A 20,000-nucleotide genomic window follows, 5' to 3' on the forward strand; every position below is an offset into this window, starting at 1 on the left:
TAATATAAGCATTATTGAGTTTATTATATGATTCTGTTGAACAATACCATTATTGAGTCCACTATATGATTCTCTCTAATATTACCATTATTGAGCCATTTAAATAATTCTGTCTAATGTTACCATTATTCAGCCTATTACATGATTCTGTCTAATATTACCATTATTGAGTCTATTATATCATTCTGTCTAATATTACCATTATTGAGAGTATAATATGATACTATCTAATATTACCATTATTATGCCTATTACATGATTCTGTCTAATATTACCATTATTGAATCTATTATATGATTCTGTGTACAATATTACAATTATTGAGCCTATTATATGATTCTCTACCTAATATTACCATTATTGAGACTATTATATGATTCTGTCTAAGATCACGATTATTGAGCCTATTATATGATTCTGTCTAAGATCACGATTATTGAGCCTATTATATGATTCTGTCTAATATAAACATTATTGTGTTTATTATATGATTCTAATATTACCATTATTGAGCCTATTATATGATTCTGTCTAATATTACCACTATTGAGCACATCATATGATTCTGTCTAATATTACCATTATTCAGTCCATTATATGATTCTCTCTAATATTACCATTATTGAGCCTATTATATGATTCTGTCTAATATTACCATTATTCAGACTGTTATATGATTTTTTCTAATATTATAATTATTCATCCTATTATATGATTCTGTCTAATATTACCATTATTGAGTCTATTATATGATTCTGTGTAATATTACAATTATTGAGCCTATTATATGATTTTGTTTAATATCACCATTATTGAGCCTTTTATATGATTCTAATATTACCATTATTGAGCCTATCATTTGATTCTAATATTACCCTTATTGAGCCTATTATATGATTACAATATTACCATTATTGAGCCTTTTATATGATTCTGTCTAATATTATCATTATTGAGTCTATTATATGATTCTCTCTAATATTTCAATTATTGAGTCTATTATATGATTCTATCTAACATTACCATTATTGACCCTAAAATATGATTCTGTCTAACATTACCACTATTGAGCCTATTAAATGATGCTGTCTAATATTACCATTATTGAGTCTATTAAATTATTCTGTCTAATATTACCATTATTGATTCTATTATATGATTTTCTCTGATATTACAATTATTGATCCTATAATATGATTCTCTCTAATATTACCGTTATTGAATCTATTATATGATTCTGTGTAATATTACAATTATTGAGCCTATTATATGATTCGGTCTAATATTACCATTATTGAGTCTATTATATAAACTGGCTAATATTACCATTATTGTACCTATTATATGATTTTTTCTGATATAACAATTATTCATCCTATTATATGATTCTGTCAAATATTACAATTATTGAGCCTATTATATGCTTCTGTATAACATTACCATTATTGTGCCTGTCATATGATTCTGTCTAACATTATCATTGTTCAACCTATTATATGATTTTGTCTAATATCACCTTTATTGAGCCTATTATATGATTCTAATATTACCATTATAGAGCCTATTTTATGACTCTCTCTAATATTGCCATTATTGAGCCTATTATATAATTCTGTCTAATATAACCATTATTGAGCCTATTATATGATTCTTATATTACTATTATTGAACCTCTTATATGATTCCGTCTAATATTACCATTATTGACGCTATTATATGATCTGGTTAATATTACCATTATTGAGTATATTATATGATTTTTTCTGATATTACCATTATAAAGCCTATTTTATGACTCTCTCTAATATTGCCATTATTGAGCCTATTATATGATTCTGTCTAATATTACCGTTATTGAATCTATTATATGATTCTCTGTAATATTACAATTATTGAGCCTATTATATGATTCTGTCAAATATTACCTTTACTGAACTTATTATATGATTCTCTCTAATATTATCATTATTCAGCCTATTACATGATTCTGTCTAATATTACCATTATTGAGTCTGTTATATCATTCTGTCTAATATTACCATTATTGAGTCTGTTATATCATTCTGTCTATAATTACCATTATTGAGCGTATTATATGATACTGTCTAATATTGCCATTATTATGCCTATTGCATGATTCTGTCTAATATTACATTTATTGGGTCTATTGAATGATTCTGTCTAATATTACCATTATTTAGTCTAATATATGATTTTTTCTAATATTACAATTTTTGATCCTATTATATGATTCTCTCTAATATTACAGATATTGAGTCTATTATATCATTCTGTGTAACATTACAATTATTGGGTCTATTATATGATTTTAATATTACCATCATTAAGCCTTCTATATGATATTGTCTAATATTACCATTATTTACTCTATTATATGATTCTTTCTAATATTACCATTATTGAGTCTATTATATTATTTTATCTAATATTACCACTATTTAGCGTCTTATATGATTTTTCTAATATTACAATTATAGATCTTATTATATGATTCTGACTAATTTTACCATTATTGAGCCTATTATATGACTCTGAATAATATCACCATTATTGAACCTATTATATGATTCTGTCTAATATTACAATTATTGAGCCTATTATATGATTCAGTCTAATTTTACCATTATTGAGACTATAATATGATTCTCTCTAATATTACCATTATTCAGCCTATTATATGATTCTTATATTACCATTATTGAGCCTATTATATGATTCTGTTTAATATTACCATTATTGAGTCCATTATATGATTCTGTGTAATATTACAATTATTGAGCCTATTATATGATGCTATCTAATATTACCATTATTGAGTCAATTAAATTATTCTGTCTAATATTACCATTATTGAGGCTATTATATGATTTGGTTAATATTACCATTATTGAGTATATTATATGATTTTTTCTGATATTACAATTATTGATCCTATTATATGATTCTCTCTAATATTACCGTTATTGAATCTATTATATGATTCTGTGTAATATTACAATTATTGAGCCTATTATATGATTCTGTCAAATATTACCTTTACTGAACTTATTATATGATTCTCTCTAATATTATCATTATTCAGCCTATTACATGATTCTGTCTAATATTACCATTATTGAGTCTGTTATATCATTCTGTCTAATATTACCATTATTGAGTCTGTTATATCATTCTCTCTATAATTACCATTATTGAGCGTATTATATGATACTCTCTAATATTGCCATTATTATGCCTATTGCATGATTCTGTCTAATATTACATTTATTGGGTTTATTAATGATTCTGTCTAATATTACCATTATTTAGTCTATTATATGATTTTTTCTAATATTACAATTTTTGATCCTATTATATGATTATCTCTGTAATATTACAGTTATTGAGTCTATTATATCATTCTGTGTAACATTACAATTATTGGGGGTATTATATGATTTTAATATTACCATCATTAAGCCTTCTATATGATATTGTCTAATATTACCATTATTTAGTCTATTATATGATTCTTTCTAATATTACCATTATTGAATCTATTATATGATTTTCTAAAATATTACCATTATTAAGAGTATTATATGATTTTTCTAATATTACAATTTTAGACCGTATTATAAGATTCTGTCAGATATTGCAATTATTCAGCGTATTATATGATTCTGTCTAACATAGCCATTTTGAACCTATTATATGATTCTGTCTAACATTACCATTATTGAGACTATTATATGATTATAAGAATACCATTATTGAGCCTATTATATGATGCTGTCTAATATTACCATTATTGAGTATATTAAATGATTATTTTTTTTTATATTACAATTATTCAACCTATTATATGATTCTGTCTAATATAACCATTATTGAGTCTATTATATGATTCTGTCCAATATTACCATTATTGAGCCTATTATATGATTCTGTATAACATTACCACTATTGAGCCTCTTATATGATTCCGTCTAATATTACCATTATTGAGTCTACAATATGATTGTGTCTAATATTACCACTATTTAGCATATCATATGATTTTGTCTAACATTACCATTATTGAGCATATCATATGATTCTGTATAACATTATCATTGTTGAACCTATTATATGATTCTAATATTACCATTATAGAGCCTATTATATGACTCTCTCTAATATTACCATTATTGAGCCTATTATATAATTCTCTCTAATATTACCATTATTGAGCCTATTTTATGATTTTTATATTACCATTACTAAGCCTATTCTATGATTCTGTTTAATATTACCGTTATGAGTCCATTATATGATTCTGTTTAATATTACCGTTATTGAGTCTATTATATGATTCGGTGTAATATTACAATTATTGAGTCTATTAAATCATTCTGTCTAATATTACCATTATTGAGTCTATTAAATGATACTGTCTAATATTACCATTATTGAGACTATTATATGATTATAAAATTACCATTATTGAGACTATTATATGATTATAAAATTACCATTATTGAGCCTATTATAGGACGCTGTCTAATATTACCATTATTGGGTCTATTAAATGATTCTTTCTAATATTACCATTATTGAATCTATTATATGATTTGGGTAATATTACCATTATTTAGTCTATTATATGATTTTTCTAATATTACAATTATTGATGCTATTATATGATTCTCTCAAATATTACCGTTATTGAGCCTATTATATGATTCTGTCTAACTACCAATATTAAACCTCTTATATGATTCTGTCTAATATTACCATTATTCAGCCTATTACATCATTCTGTCTAATATTACCATTATTGAGCGTATTATATCATACTTTCTAATATTACCATTATTATGCCTATTACATGATTCTGTCTAATATTACCATTATTGATTCTATTAAATGATTCTGTCTAATATTACCGTTATTGAGACTATTATATGATTCTGTCTAACTACCAATATTAAACCTCTTATATGATTCTGTCTAATATTACTATTATTGAGCCTGTTATATGATTCTGTCTAACATTACCATTATTGAGCCTGTTATATGATTCGCTCTGATATTTTCATTATTGAGCCTATTATATGATTCTGTCTGATATTACCATTATTGAGCCTGTTATATGATTCTGTCTAACATTACCATTATTGAGCTTGTAAAATGACTTTCTCCAATATTACCATTATTCAGCCTATTACATGATTCTGTCTAATATTATTATTATTGAGTCTCTTATATGATTCTGTCTAGTATTACCACAATTGAGTCTATTATATTATTCTCTCTAATACTACAATTATTGGGCCTATTATATGATTCTGTCTAGCATTACCATTATTGAGACTTTTTATAATTATGTCTAATATTACCCTTATTGAGCGTATTATATCATACTGTCTAATATTACCGTTATTATGCCTATTACATGATTTTATCTAGTATTACCATTATTGAAACTATGAAGTGATTATAAAATTACCATTATTGAGCCTATTATAAGATGCTATATAATATTACCACTATTGAGCCTATAATATGATTCTGTCTAACATTACCATTATTGATCTTATTGTATGATTCTGTCTAATATTACCATTATTGACCTATTATATGATTTTTTCTAATATTAAAATTATTGATCCTATTATATGATTCTCTCTAATATTACCGTTATTGAATCTATTATATGATTCTCTGTAATATTACAATTATTGAGCTTATTATATGATTCTCCCTCATATTACCATTATTGAGTCTATTATATCATCTGGCTAATTTTACCATTATTGAGCCTATTATATGATTTCTTCTAAAATTACAACTATTCATCCTATAATATGATAATGTCCAATATTACCATCATTGAGTCTGCTATATGATTCTGTCTAAAATTATCATTGTTGAGCCTATTATATGATTCTATCTAATATCACCATTATTGAGCCTATTATATGATTCTGTCTAAAATTATCATTGTTGAGCCTATTATATGATTTTGTATAATATTACCATTTATTGACCCTATTATATGAATATAGTATTACCATTATAGAGCCTCTGATATGATTATAATATTACCATTATTGAACCTCTTATACGACTTTGTTTAACATTACCATTACTCAGCCTATTATGTGAGTCTAATATTAGCATTATTGAGCTTATTATATGATTCCGTCTAACATTACTATTATTGAGCCTATTATATGATTCTGTCTAATATTATCATTATTGAGTCTATTATATGATTCTCTTTAATATTATCATCAATCAGTCTATTATATGATTTTGTCTAATATTACAACTATTGAGCATATTATATGAATCTGTCTAATATAACCATTATTGAGTTTATTTTATGATTCTCTTGAACATTTCTATTATTGAGCCTATTATATGATTCTGTCTAATATTACCATTATTGAGTCTATTATATGATTCTGTGTAATATCACAATTATAGAGCCTAATATATCATTCTCTCTAATATAAGCATTATTGAGTTTATTATATGATTCTGTTGAACAATACCATTATTGAGTCCACTATATGATTCTCTCTAATATTACCATTATTGAGCCATTTAAATAATTCTGTCTAATGTTACCATTATTCAGCCTATTACATGATTCTGTCTAATATTACCATTATTGAGTCTATTATATCATTCTGTCTAATATTACCATTATTGAGAGTATAATATGATACTATCTAATATTACCATTATTATGCCTATTACATGATTCTGTCTAATATTACCATTATTGAATCTATTATATGATTCTGTGTAATATTACAATCATTGAGCCTATTATATGATTCTCCTAATATTACCATTATTCAGTCTACTATATGATTCTGTGTAATATCACAATTATTGAGACTATTATATGATTCTGTCTAATATGATTATTGAGCCTATTATAGATTCACGATTATTGAGCCTATTATATGATTCTGTCTAATATAAACATTATTGTGTTTATTATATGATTCTAATATTACCATTATTGAGCCTATTATATGATTCTGTCTAATATTACCATTATTGAGCACATCATATGATTCTGTCTAACATTACCATTATTCAGTCCACTATATGATTCTCTCTAATATTACCATTATTGAGCCATTTATATAATTCTGTCTAATATTACCATTATTCAGACTGTTATATGATTTTTTCTAATATTATAATTATTCATCCTATTATATGATTCTGTCTAATATTACCATTATTGAGTCTATTATATGATTCTGTGTAATATTACAATTATTGAGCCTATTATATGATTTTGTTTAATATCACCATTATTGAGCCTTTTATATGATTCTAATATTACCATTATTGAGCCTATCATTTGATTCTAATATTACCCTTATTGAGCCTATTATATGATTACAATATTACCATTATTGAGCCTTTTATATGATTCTGTCTAATATTATCATTATTGAGTCTATTATATGATTCTCTCTAATATTTCAATTATTGAGTCTATTATATGATTCTATCTAACATTACCATTATTGACCCTAAAATATGATTCTGTCTAACATTACCACTATTGAGCCTATTAAATGATGCTGTCTAATATTACCATTATTGAGTCTATTAAATTATTCTGTCTAATATTACCATTATTGATTCTATTATATGATTTTCTCTGATATTACAATTATTGATCCTATAATATGATTCTCTCTAATATTACCGTTATTGAATCTATTATATGATTCTGTGTAATATTACAATTATTGAGCCTATTATATGATTCGGTCTAATATTACCATTATTGAGTCTATTATATAAACTGGCTAATATTACCATTATTGTACCTATTATATGATTTTTTCTGATATAACAATTATTCATCCTATTATATGATTCTGTCAAATATTACAATTATTGAGCCTATTATATGCTTCTGTATAACATTACCATTATTGTGCCTGTCATATGATTCTGTCTAACATTATCATTGTTCAACCTATTATATGATTTTGTCTAATATCACCTTTATTGAGCCTATTATATGATTCTAATATTACCATTATAGAGCCTATTTTATGACTCTCTCTAATATTGCCATTATTGAGCCTATTATATAATTCTGTCTAATATAACCATTATTGAGCCTATTATATGATTCTTATATTACTATTATTGAACCTCTTATATGATTCCGTCTAATATTACCATTATTGACGCTATTATATGATCTGGTTAATATTACCATTATTGAGTATATTATATGATTTTTTCTGATATTACCATTATAAAGCCTATTTTATGACTCTCTCTAATATTGCCATTATTGAGCCTATTATATGATTCTGTCTAATATTACCGTTATTGAATCTATTATATGATTCTCTGTAATATTACAATTATTGAGCCTATTATATGATTCTGTCAAATATTACCTTTACTGAACTTATTATATGATTCTCTCTAATATTATCATTATTCAGCCTATTACATGATTCTGTCTAATATTACCATTATTGAGTCTGTTATATCATTCTGTCTAATATTACCATTATTGAGTCTGTTATATCATTCTGTCTATAATTACCATTATTGAGCGTATTATATGATACTGTCTAATATTGCCATTATTATGCCTATTGCATGATTCTGTCTAATATTACATTTATTGGGTCTATTGAATGATTCTGTCTAATATTACCATTATTTAGTCTAATATATGATTTTTTCTAATATTACAATTTTTGATCCTATTATATGATTCTCTCTAATATTACAGATATTGAGTCTATTATATCATTCTGTGTAACATTACAATTATTGGGTCTATTATATGATTTTAATATTACCATCATTAAGCCTTCTATATGATATTGTCTAATATTACCATTATTTACTCTATTATATGATTCTTTCTAATATTACCATTATTGAGTCTATTATATTATTTTATCTAATATTACCACTATTTAGCGTCTTATATGATTTTTCTAATATTACAATTATAGATCTTATTATATGATTCTGACTAATTTTACCATTATTGAGCCTATTATATGACTCTGAATAATATCACCATTATTGAACCTATTATATGATTCTGTCTAATATTACAATTATTGAGCCTATTATATGATTCAGTCTAATTTTACCATTATTGAGACTATAATATGATTCTCTCTAATATTACCATTATTCAGCCTATTATATGATTCTTATATTACCATTATTGAGCCTATTATATGATTCTGTTTAATATTACCATTATTGAGTCCATTATATGATTCTGTGTAATATTACAATTATTGAGCCTATTATATGATGCTATCTAATATTACCATTATTGAGTCAATTAAATTATTCTGTCTAATATTACCATTATTGAGGCTATTATATGATTTGGTTAATATTACCATTATTGAGTATATTATATGATTTTTTCTGATATTACAATTATTGATCCTATTATATGATTCTCTCTAATATTACCGTTATTGAATCTATTATATGATTCTGTGTAATATTACAATTATTGAGCCTATTATATGATTCTGTCAAATATTACCTTTACTGAACTTATTATATGATTCTCTCTAATATTATCATTATTCAGCCTATTACATGATTCTGTCTAATATTACCATTATTGAGTCTGTTATATCATTCTGTCTAATATTACCATTATTGAGTCTGTTATATCATTCTCTCTATAATTACCATTATTGAGCGTATTATATGATACTCTCTAATATTGCCATTATTATGCCTATTGCATGATTCTGTCTAATATTACATTTATTGGGTTTATTAATGATTCTGTCTAATATTACCATTATTTAGTCTATTATATGATTTTTTCTAATATTACAATTTTTGATCCTATTATATGATTATCTCTGTAATATTACAGTTATTGAGTCTATTATATCATTCTGTGTAACATTACAATTATTGGGGGTATTATATGATTTTAATATTACCATCATTAAGCCTTCTATATGATATTGTCTAATATTACCATTATTTAGTCTATTATATGATTCTTTCTAATATTACCATTATTGAATCTATTATATGATTTTCTAAAATATTACCATTATTAAGAGTATTATATGATTTTTCTAATATTACAATTTTAGACCGTATTATAAGATTCTGTCAGATATTGCAATTATTCAGCGTATTATATGATTCTGTCTAACATAGCCATTTTGAACCTATTATATGATTCTGTCTAACATTACCATTATTGAGACTATTATATGATTATAAGAATACCATTATTGAGCCTATTATATGATGCTGTCTAATATTACCATTATTGAGTATATTAAATGATTATTTTTTTATATTACAATTATTCAACCTATTATATGATTCTGTCTAATATAACCATTATTGAGTCTATTATATGATTCTGTCCAATATTACCATTATTGAGCCTATTATATGATTCTGTATAACATTACCACTATTGAGCCTCTTATATGATTCCGTCTAATATTACCATTATTGAGTCTACAATATGATTGTGTCTAATATTACCACTATTTAGCATATCATATGATTTTGTCTAACATTACCATTGTTGAGCATATCATATGATTCTGTATAACATTATCATTGTTGAACCTATTATATGATTCTAATATTACCATTATAGAGCCTATTATATGACTCTCTCTAATATTACCATTATTGAGCCTATTATATAATTCTCTCTAATATTACCATTATTGAGCCTATTTTATGATTTTTATATTACCATTACTAAGCCTATTCTATGATTCTGTTTAATATTACCGTTATGAGTCCATTATATGATTCTGTTTAATATTACCGTTATTGAGTCTATTATATGATTCGGTGTAATATTACAATTATTGAGTCTATTAAATCATTCTGTCTAATATTACCATTATTGAGTCTATTAAATGATACTGTCTAATATTACCATTATTGAGACTATTATATGATTATAAAATTACCATTATTGAGACTATTATATGATTATAAAATTACCATTATTGAGCCTATTATAGGACGCTGTCTAATATTACCATTATTGGGTCTATTAAATGATTCTTTCTAATATTACCATTATTGAATCTATTATATGATTTGGGTAATATTACCATTATTTAGTCTATTATATGATTTTTCTAATATTACAATTATTGATGCTATTATATGATTCTCTCAAATATTACCGTTATTGAGCCTATTATATGATTCTGTCTAACTACCAATATTAAACCTCTTATATGATTCTGTCTAATATTACCATTATTCAGCCTATTACATCATTCTGTCTAATATTACCATTATTGAGCGTATTATATCATACTTTCTAATATTACCATTATTATGCCTATTACATGATTCTGTCTAATATTACCATTATTGATTCTATTAAATGATTCTGTCTAATATTACCGTTATTGAGACTATTATATGATTCTGTCTAACTACCAATATTAAACCTCTTATATGATTCTGTCTAATATTACTATTATTGAGCCTGTTATATGATTCTGTCTAACATTACCATTATTGAGCCTGTTATATGATTCGCTCTGATATTTTCATTATTGAGCCTATTATATGATTCTGTCTGATATTACCATTATTGAGCCTGTTATATGATTCTGTCTAACATTACCATTATTGAGCTTGTAAAATGACTTTCTCCAATATTACCATTATTCAGCCTATTACATGATTCTGTCTAATATTATTATTATTGAGTCTCTTATATGATTCTGTCTAGTATTACCACAATTGAGTCTATTATATTATTCTCTCTAATACTACAATTATTGGGCCTATTATATGATTCTGTCTAGCATTACCATTATTGAGACTTTTTATAATTATGTCTAATATTACCCTTATTGAGCGTATTATATCATACTGTCTAATATTACCGTTATTATGCCTATTACATGATTTTATCTAGTATTACCATTATTGAAACTATGAAGTGATTATAAAATTACCATTATTGAGCCTATTATAAGATGCTATATAATATTACCACTATTGAGCCTATAATATGATTCTGTCTAACATTACCATTATTGATCTTATTGTATGATTCTGTCTAATATTACCATTATTGACCTATTATATGATTTTTCTAATATTAAAATTATTGATCCTATTATATGATTCTCTCTAATATTACCGTTATTGAATCTATTATATGATTCTCTGTAATATTACAATTATTGAGCTTATTATATGATTCTCCCTCATATTACCATTATTGAGTCTATTATATCATCTGGCTAATTTTACCATTATTGAGCCTATTATATGATTTCTTCTAAAATTACAACTATTCATCCTATAATATGATAATGTCCAATATTACCATCATTGAGTCTGCTATATGATTCTGTCTAAAATTATCATTGTTGAGCCTATTATATGATTCTATCTAATATCACCATTATTGAGCCTATTATATGATTCTGTCTAAAATTATCATTGTTGAGCCTATTATATGATTTTGTATAATATTACCATTTATTGACCCTATTATATGAATATAGTATTACCATTATAGAGCCTCTGATATGATTATAATATTACCATTATTGAACCTCTTATACGACTTTGTTTAACATTACCATTACTCAGCCTATTATGTGAGTCTAATATTAGCATTATTGAGCTTATTATATGATTCCGTCTAACATTACTATTATTGAGCCTATTACATGATTCTGTCTAATATTATCATTATTGAGTCTATTATATGATTCTCTTTAATATTATCATCAATCAGTCTATTATATGATTTTGTCTAATATTACAACTATTGAGCATATTATATGAATCTGTCTAATATAACCATTATTGAGTTTATTTTATGATTCTCTTGAACATTTCTATTATTGAGCCTATTATATGATTCTGTCTAATATTACCATTATTGAGTCTATTATATGATTCTGTGTAATATCACAATTATAGAGCCTAATATATCATTCTCTCTAATATAAGCATTATTGAGTTTATTATATGATTCTGTTGAACAATACCATTATTGAGTCCACTATATGATTCTCTCTAATATTACCATTATTGAGCCATTTAAATAATTCTGTCTAATGTTACCATTATTCAGCCTATTACATGATTCTGTCTAATATTACGATTATTGAGTCTATTATATCATTCTGTCTAATATTACCATTATTGAGAGTATAATATGATACTATCTAATATTACCATTATTATGCCTATTACATGATTCTGTCTAATATTACCATTATTGAATCTATTATATGATTCTGTGTAATATTACAATCATTGAGCCTATTATATGATTCTCCCTAATATTACCATTATTCAGTCTACTATATGATTCTGTGTAATATCACAATTCTTGAGACTATTATATGATTCTGTCTAAGATCACGATTATTGAGCCTATTATATGATTCTGTCTAATATAAACATTATTGTGTTTATTATATGATTCTAATATTACCATTATTGAGCCTATTATATGATTCTGTCTAATATTACCACTATTGAGCACATCATATGATTCTGTCTAACATTACCATTATTCAGTCCACTATATGATTCTCTCTAATATTACCATTATTGAGCCATTTATATAATTCTGTCTAATATTACCATTATTCAGACTGTTATATGATTTTTTCTAATATTATAATTATTCATCCTATTATATGATTCTGTCTAATATTACCATTATTGAGTCTATTATATGATTCTGTGTAATATTACAATTATTGAGCCTATTATATGATTTTGTTTAATATCACCATTATTGAGCCTTTTATATGATTCTAATATTACCATTATTGAGCCTATCATTTGATTCTAATATTACCCTTATTGAGCCTATTATATGATTACAATATTACCATTATTGAGCCTTTTATATGATTCTGTCTAATATTATCATTATTGAGTCTATTATATGATTCTCTCTAATATTTCAATTATTGAGTCTATTATATGATTCTATCTAACATTACCATTATTGACCCTAAAATATGATTCTGTCTAACATTACCACTATTGAGCCTATTAAATGATGCTGTCTAATATTACCATTATTGAGTCTATTAAATTATTCTGTCTAATATTACCATTATTGATTCTATTATATGATTTTCTCTGATATTACAATTATTGATCCTATAATATGATTCTCTCTAATATTACCGTTATTGAATCTATTATATGATTCTGTGTAATATTACAATTATTGAGCCTATTATATGATTCGGTCTAATATTACCATTATTGAGTCTATTATATAAACTGGCTAATATTACCATTATTGTACCTATTATATGATTTTTTCTGATATAACAATTATTCATCCTATTATATGATTCTGTCAAATATTACAATTATTGAGCCTATTATATGCTTCTGTATAACATTACCATTATTGTGCCTGTCATATGATTCTGTCTAACATTATCATTGTTCAACCTATTATATGATTTTGTCTAATATCACCTTTATTGAGCCTATTATATGATTCTAATATTACCATTATAGAGCCTATTTTATGATTCTCTCTAATATTGCCATTATTGAGCCTATTATATAATTCTGTCTAATATTACCATTATTGAGCCTATTATATGATTCTTATATTACTATTATTGAACCTCTTATATGATTCCGTCTAATATTACCATTATTGACGCTATTATATGATCTGGTTAATATTACCATTATTGAGTATATTATATGATTTTTCTAATATTACCATTATAAAGCCTATTTTATGATTCTCTCTAATATTGCCATTATTGAGCCTATTATATGATTCTGTCTAATATTACCATTATTGAATCTATTATATGATTCTCTGTAATATTACAATTATTGAGCCTATTATATGATTCTGTCAAATATTACCTTTATTGAACTTATTATATGATTCTCTCTAATATTATCATTATTCAGCCTATTATATGATTCTGTCTAATATTACCATTATTGAGTCTATTATATCATTCTGTCTAATATTACCATTATTGAGTCTGTTATATCATTCTGTCTATAATTACCATTATTGAGCGTATTATATGATTCTGTCTAATATTGCCATTATTATGCCTATTGCATGATTCTGTCTAATATTACATTTATTGGGTCTATTAATGATTCTGTCTAATATTACCATTATTTGAGTCTAATATATGATTTTTTCTAATATTACAATTTTTGATCCTATTATATGATTCTCTCTAATATTACAGATATTGAGTCTATTATATCATTCTGTGTAACATTACAATTATTGGGTCTATTATATGATTTTTTAATATTACCATTATTAAGCCTTCTATATGATATTGTCTAATATTACCATTATTTACTCTATTATATGATTCTTTCTAATATTACCATTATTGAGTCTATTATATGATTTTGTCTAATATTACCATTATTTAGCGTATTATATGATTTTTCTAATATTACAATTATAGATCTTATTATATGATTCTGTCTAATATTACCATTATTGAGCCTATTATATGATTCTGAATAATATTACCATTATTGAACCTATTATATGATTCTGTCTAATATTACAATTATTGAGCCTATTATATGATTCAGTCTAATTTTACCATTATTGAGACTATTATATGATTCTCTCTAATATTACCATTATTCAGCCTATTATATGATTCTTATATTACCATTATTGAGCCTATTATATGATTCTGTTTAATATTACCATTATTGAGTCCATTATATGATTCTGTGTAATATTACAATTATTGAGCCTATTATATGATTCTATCTAATATTACCATTATTGAGTCAATTAAATTATTCTGTCTAATATTACCATTATTGAGGCTATTATATGATTTGGTTAATATTACCATTATTGAGTATATTATATGATTTTTTCTAATATTACAATTATTGATCCTATTATATGATTCTCTCTAATATTACCATTATTGAATCTATTATATGATTCTGTGTAATATTACAATTATTGAGCCTATTATATGATTCTGTCAAATATTACCTTTATTGAACTTATTATATGATTCTCTCTAATATTACCATTATTCAGCCTATTACATGATTCTGTCTAATATTACCATTATTGAGTCTGTTATATCATTCTGTCTAATAGTACCATTATTGAGTCTGTTATATCATTCTCTCTATAATTACCATTATTGAGCGTATTATATGATACTCTCTAATATTGCCATTATTATGCCTATTGCATGATTCTGTCTAATATTACATTTATTGGGTTTATTAATGATTCTGTCTAATATTACCATTATTTAGTCTATTATATGATTTTTTCTAATATTACAATTTTTGATCCTATTATATGATTATCTCTAATATTACAGTTATTGAGTCTATTATATCATTCTGTGTAACATTACAATTATTGGGGTATTATATGATTTTAATATTACCATTATTAAGCCTTCTATATGATATTGTCTAATATTACCATTATTTAGTCTATTATATGATTCTTTCTAATATTACCATTATTGAATCTATTATATGATTTTCTAAAATATTACCATTATTAAGAGTATTATATGATTTTTCTAATATTACAATTTTAGACCGTATTATAAGATTCTGTCAATATTGCAATTATTCAGCGTATTATATGATTCTGTCTAACATAGCCATTTTGAACCTATTATATGATTCTGTCTAACATTACCATTATTGAGACTATTATATGATTATAAGAATACCATTATTGAGCCTATTATATGATGCTGTCTAATATTACCATTATTGAGTATATTAAATGATTATTTTTTTTTATATTACAATTATTCAACCTATTATATGATTCTGTCTAATATTACCATTATTGAGTCTATTATATGATTCTGTCCAATATTACCATTATTGAGCCTATTATATGATTCTGTATAACATTACCACTATTGAGCCTCTTATATGATTCCGTCTAATATTACCATTATTGAGTCTACAATATGATTGTGTCTAATATTACCATTATTTAGCATATCATATGATTTTGTCTAATATTACCATTATTGAGCATATCATATGATTCTGTATAACATTATCATTGTTGAACCTATTATATGATTCTAATATTACCATTATTGAGCCTATTATATGATTCTCTCTAATATTACCATTATTGAGCCTATTATATAATTCTCTCTAATATTACCATTATTGAGCCTATTTTATGATTTTTATATTACCATTACTAAGCCTATTATATGATTCTGTTTAATATTACCGTTATTGAGTCCATTATATGATTCTGTTTAATATTACCATTATTGAGTCTATTATATGATTCGGTGTAATATTACAATTATTGAGTCTATTAAATGATTCTGTCTAATATTACCATTATTGAGTCTATTAAATGATACTGTCTAATATTACCATTATTGAGACTATTATATGATTATAAAATTACCATTATTGAGACTATTATATGATTATAAAATTACCATTATTGAGCCTATTATATGATTCTGTCTAATATTACCATTATTGGGTCTATTAAATGATTCTTTCTAATATTACCATTATTGAATCTATTATATGATTTGGGTAATATTACCATTATTTAGTCTATTATATGATTTTTTCTAATATTACAATTATTGATGCTATTATATGATTCTCTCAAATATTACCATTATTGAGCCTATTATATGATTCTGTCTAACTACCAATATTAAACCTCTTATATGATTCTGTCTAATATTACCATTATTCAGCCTATTATATCATTCTGTCTAATATTACCATTATTGAGCGTATTATATCATACTTTCTAATATTACCATTATTATGCCTATTACATGATTCTGTCTAATATTACCATTATTGATTCTATTAAATGATTCTGTCTAATATTACCGTTATTGAGACTATTATATGATTCTGTCTAACTACCAATATTAAACCTCTTATATGATTCTGTCTAATATTACTATTATTGAGCCTGTTATATGATTCTGTCTAACATTACCATTATTGAGCCTGTTATATGATTCTGCTCTGATATTTTCATTATTGAGCCTATTATATGATTCTGTCTGATATTACCATTATTGAGCCTGTTATATGATTCTGTCTAACATTACCATTATTGAGCTTGTAAAATGATTTTCTCTAATATTACCATTATTCAGCCTATTATATGATTCTGTCTAATATTATTATTATTGAGTCTCTTATATGATTCTGTCTAATATTACCACAATTGAGTCTATTATATTATTCTCTCTAATACTACCATTATTGGGCCTATTATATGATTCTGTCTAGCATTACCATTATTGAGATTTTATAATTATGTCTAATATTACCCTTATTGAGCGTATTATATCATTCTGTCTAATATTACCATTATTATGCCTATTATATGATTTTATCTAATATTACCATTATTGAAACTATTATAAGTGATTCTAATATTACCATTATTGAGCCTATTATATGATTCTATATAATATTACCATTATTGAGCCTATTATATGATTCTGTCTAACATTACCATTATTGATCTTATTATATGATTCTGTCCAATATTACCATTATTGACCTATTATATGATGATTTTTTCTAATATTAAAATTATTGATCCTATTATATGATTCTCTAATATTACCGTTATTGAATCTATTATATGATTCTCTGTAATATTACAATTATTGAGCTTATTATATGATTCTCCCTCATATTACCATTATTGAGTCTATTATATCATCTGGCTAATTTTACCATTATTGAGCCTATATATATGATTTCTTCTAAAATTACAACTATTGAGTCTATAATATGATAATGTCCAATATTACCATCATTGAGTCTATTATATGATTCTGTCTAATATTACCATTATTGAGCCTATTATATGATTCTAATCTAATATTACCATTATTGAGCCTATTATATGATTCTGTCTAATATTATCATTATTGAGCCTATTATATGATTTTGTATAATATTACCATTTATTGAGTCTATTATATGAATCTAATATTACCATTATAGAGCCTATGACTATATGATTCTAATATTACCATTATTGAAGCCTATTATATGATTTTGTCTAATATTACCATTATTAGCCTATTATATGATTCTGTCTAATATTAGCATTATTGAGCTTATTATATGATTCTGTCTAATATTACTATTATTGAGTTTCCTATTATATGATTCTGTCTAATATTACCATTATTGAGTCTATTATATGATTCTCTCTTTAATATTATCATTATTGAGTCTATTATATGATTCTGTCTAATATTACCAATTATTGAGTCTATTATATGAATATGATTCTGTCTAATATAACCATTATTGAGTTTATTTTATGATTCTGTCTTGAATATTTATTATTATTGAGTTTCTATTATATGATTGATTCTGTCTAATATTACCATTATTGAGTCTATTATATGATTCTGTCTAATATTATTGAGCCTATTATAGAGCCTAATATATCATTGTTTCCTCATTATATGATTCTGTCTGATATTACCAGCTTTCTGTTGATTCTGTCTAATATTACCATTATTGAGTCTTATTATATGATTTCTCTCTAATATTACCATTATTGAGCCATTTAATATGATTCTGTCTAATATTACCATTATTGAGCCTATTATATGATTCTGTCTAATATTACCATTATTGAGTCTATTATATGATTCTGTCTAATATTACCATTATTGAGTCTATTATATGATTCTATTGTATCTAATATTACCATTATTGAGCGTATTATGCCTGTCATTACATGATTCTGTCTAATATTACCATTATTGAATCTATTATATGATTTTGTCTAATATTACAATTATTGAGCCTATTATATGATTCTCCCTAATATTACCATTATTGAGCCTATTATATGATTCTGTGTAATATTACAATTATTGAGACTATTATATGATTCTGTCTAATATTACCATTATTGA

At 24.4% G+C, this 20,000-nt stretch overlaps 1 protein-coding gene across 1 annotated transcript in view; it reads left to right on the forward strand.

Annotated features, from left to right (window-relative positions):
* Nucleotides 1–12,058: 12,058 nt before the first annotated feature.
* Nucleotides 12,059–20,000, forward strand: part of LOC143242336 (fasciclin-1-like) — an 81,080-nt gene continuing 73,138 nt past the window's right edge. Inside the window, exon 1 of the mRNA XM_076485696.1 lies at nucleotides 12,059–12,094. Within this exon, the coding sequence (XP_076341811.1) occupies nucleotides 12,059–12,094 (36 nt within the window). The remainder of the gene's footprint in view (nucleotides 12,095–20,000) is intronic.

This window comes from Tachypleus tridentatus, unplaced genomic scaffold, assembly GCF_004210375.1.
Source record: "Tachypleus tridentatus isolate NWPU-2018 unplaced genomic scaffold, ASM421037v1 Hic_cluster_2, whole genome shotgun sequence".
NCBI lineage: Eukaryota > Metazoa > Arthropoda > Merostomata > Xiphosura > Limulidae > Tachypleus > Tachypleus tridentatus.